Source organism: Pyxicephalus adspersus, chromosome 8 (genome assembly GCF_032062135.1).
Source record: "Pyxicephalus adspersus chromosome 8, UCB_Pads_2.0, whole genome shotgun sequence".
Lineage (NCBI taxonomy): Eukaryota > Metazoa > Chordata > Amphibia > Anura > Pyxicephalidae > Pyxicephalus > Pyxicephalus adspersus.
Window position 1 is genome coordinate 6414046 of NC_092865.1, and position 2236 is coordinate 6416281.

General features: G+C 39.0%; 1 protein-coding gene across 1 annotated transcript in view; it reads left to right on the forward strand.

The window, feature by feature from the left end:
* Nucleotides 1-2236, forward strand: part of ATG4C (autophagy related 4C cysteine peptidase) — a gene marked incomplete at its 3' end in the record, with an annotated part of 27431 nt that overhangs the window by 6768 nt on the left and 18427 nt on the right. Inside the window, 2 exon segments of the mRNA XM_072420708.1 lie at nt 698-826; nt 2057-2140. Coding sequence (XP_072276809.1) covers nt 751-826; nt 2057-2140 — 160 coding nt within the window.

A 2236-nucleotide genomic window follows, 5' to 3' on the forward strand; every position in this document is an offset into this window, starting at 1 on the left:
TTCAGATATTTACCTCTCCGGACTCAGCAGAGCATGGGTTTATTTTCAAGCGGCGAATATGGAAGCCAGTGCCTCGGATGATGTAGACAAACTGAAGTCTAGGTTTTTATCTGCATGGAATAATGTGAAATATAGTGAGTACATTTTTTAAAATTTCTTGGTCAGGATCCCTATTCAAATAGTAAATGTTTCTAATGGAGCTTTACTTTCTGCCCCCCTCCCTTCTCAATGTATTTAGAATATAATACTTGTTTTGCCTGGGGGATGATCTAAAATGGAATTACTTACTCCTTTACTCCATGGTCCTGCAGTCCTTGGCTAGTCACTCACCTGTCCTATAACTGAATATATTGCCATTTTTTTCAGCCATGATGGTTTACAATGCAGGACCGGTGGCTTTGCTTTGCATGTAATGATGTAGGTATGTCCGCCTTCTAGCTCTGTAGACTGGATGAACAGACTAAAGTGTTTGGGATTGTGGAGTAACAAAAGTAATCCTCTATTAATCCTCTATTTATTGGATCCAATAAAACAGGTTTGCATATTTGTTCCAGAGAAGTAAGTTTTTCTGGTTTTCACTTTTTTTTCCTTTATTCCTTAAGGTTGGGTTCTGAAGACAAGAACATATTTTAGACGGAATTCACCCGTGTTTTTGCTTGGGAAATGTTACCACTTTAAACTTGAAGGTGAGGTTCAGATATTTACCTCTCCGGACTCAGCAGAGCATGGGTTTATTTTCAAGCGGCGAATATGGAAGCCAGTGCCTCGGATGATGTAGACAAACTAAAGTCTAGGTTTTTATCTGCATGGAATAATGTGAAATATAGTGAGTACATTTCTTAAAGTTTCTTGGTCAGGATCTCTATTAAAATAGTAAATGTTTCTAATGGGCCTTTACTTTCTGCCCCCTTCCCTTCTCAATGTATTTAGAATATAATACTTGTTTTGCCTGGGGGATGATCTACAATGGAATTACTCCTTTACTCCATAGTCCTGCAGTCCTTGGCTAGTCGCTCACCTGTCCTATAACTGAATATATTGCCATTTCTTTCAGCCATGATGGTTTACAATGCAGGACCGGTGGCTTTGCTTTGCATGTAATGATGTAGGTATGTCCGCCTTCAGTCTATTCATCCAGTCTACAGAGCTAGAAGTGTTGGGATTGTGGAGTAACAAAAGTAATCCTCTCAAAATTTCCATTTCTCCTATGTTCCATGTTTACCTTTTATTCCCTGCCTGTTCTGCCATCAATAACCAAGTAAGATTTCTGCTAGAGTGGAGGCGCCACATCCTTTGTGTTGTGACTGCAAGTTTTTGGAGTGTGGGAGGAAACAGGAGTACCTGGGGAAACCCACGCAAACACGGGGAGAACCTGCAAACAAAGTCCATAGTCATGTCACTAGCTGTCCCTCAAAAGAGCTCACAGTCTAATGTCCCTACCATAGTCATATGTCTTTAATACATTCTAAGGTCAATTTAGGGGAAAGCCAATTAACCTAACTGCATGTTTTTGGAATGTGGGAGGAAATGGGAGTACCTAGAGGAAACCCACATAAACCCGGTGAAACTCCATGCAGATAGTGTCCTGGCTGAGATTCGAACCTGAAACTTAGTGCTGCAAAGGCCAGAGTACTAACCTCTGAGCCACTATATTCAGAATATGAAGAATCCATGAGTATAAAGCTAGTTTTATAAATCTGGTTGGGAATTCAGTTTTTGTGCCCTAAATAGTAAATGGTCTTTTGCTAGCAACCGAGCAGCACACTTCACCGGATCTATCGCCTCCCAAAAATGAATAAATATTCAGACCAGTGGCATAAAATGTTCCAATATGGGAATACTTGATAAAACTAAACCTCCAAATGTCACTAATCAATTAATGCACAAATTGTACTCGTTTGCAATTAAGAATCATTCTTCCTAATTATATCAATTATTGTAGTTGTAGTTGTGCTACTTTTCAAAAGAAAGTGGATCCAATAAAACAGGTTTGCATATTTGTTCCAGAAAAGTAAGTTTTCTTGGTTTTCACTTTTTTTTTTCTTTATTCTTTAAGGTTGGGTTCTGAAGACAAGAACATATTTTAGACGGAATTCACCCGTGTTTTTGCTTGGGAAATGTTACCACTTTAAACTTGAAGGTGAGGCACAAAAGATGCTGAGAACATTCTGATCCTTGTTCACAGGAAGTATGAAATGTTTCTGAAATGCCATTTACAACCTATTTCAGTTCCAGC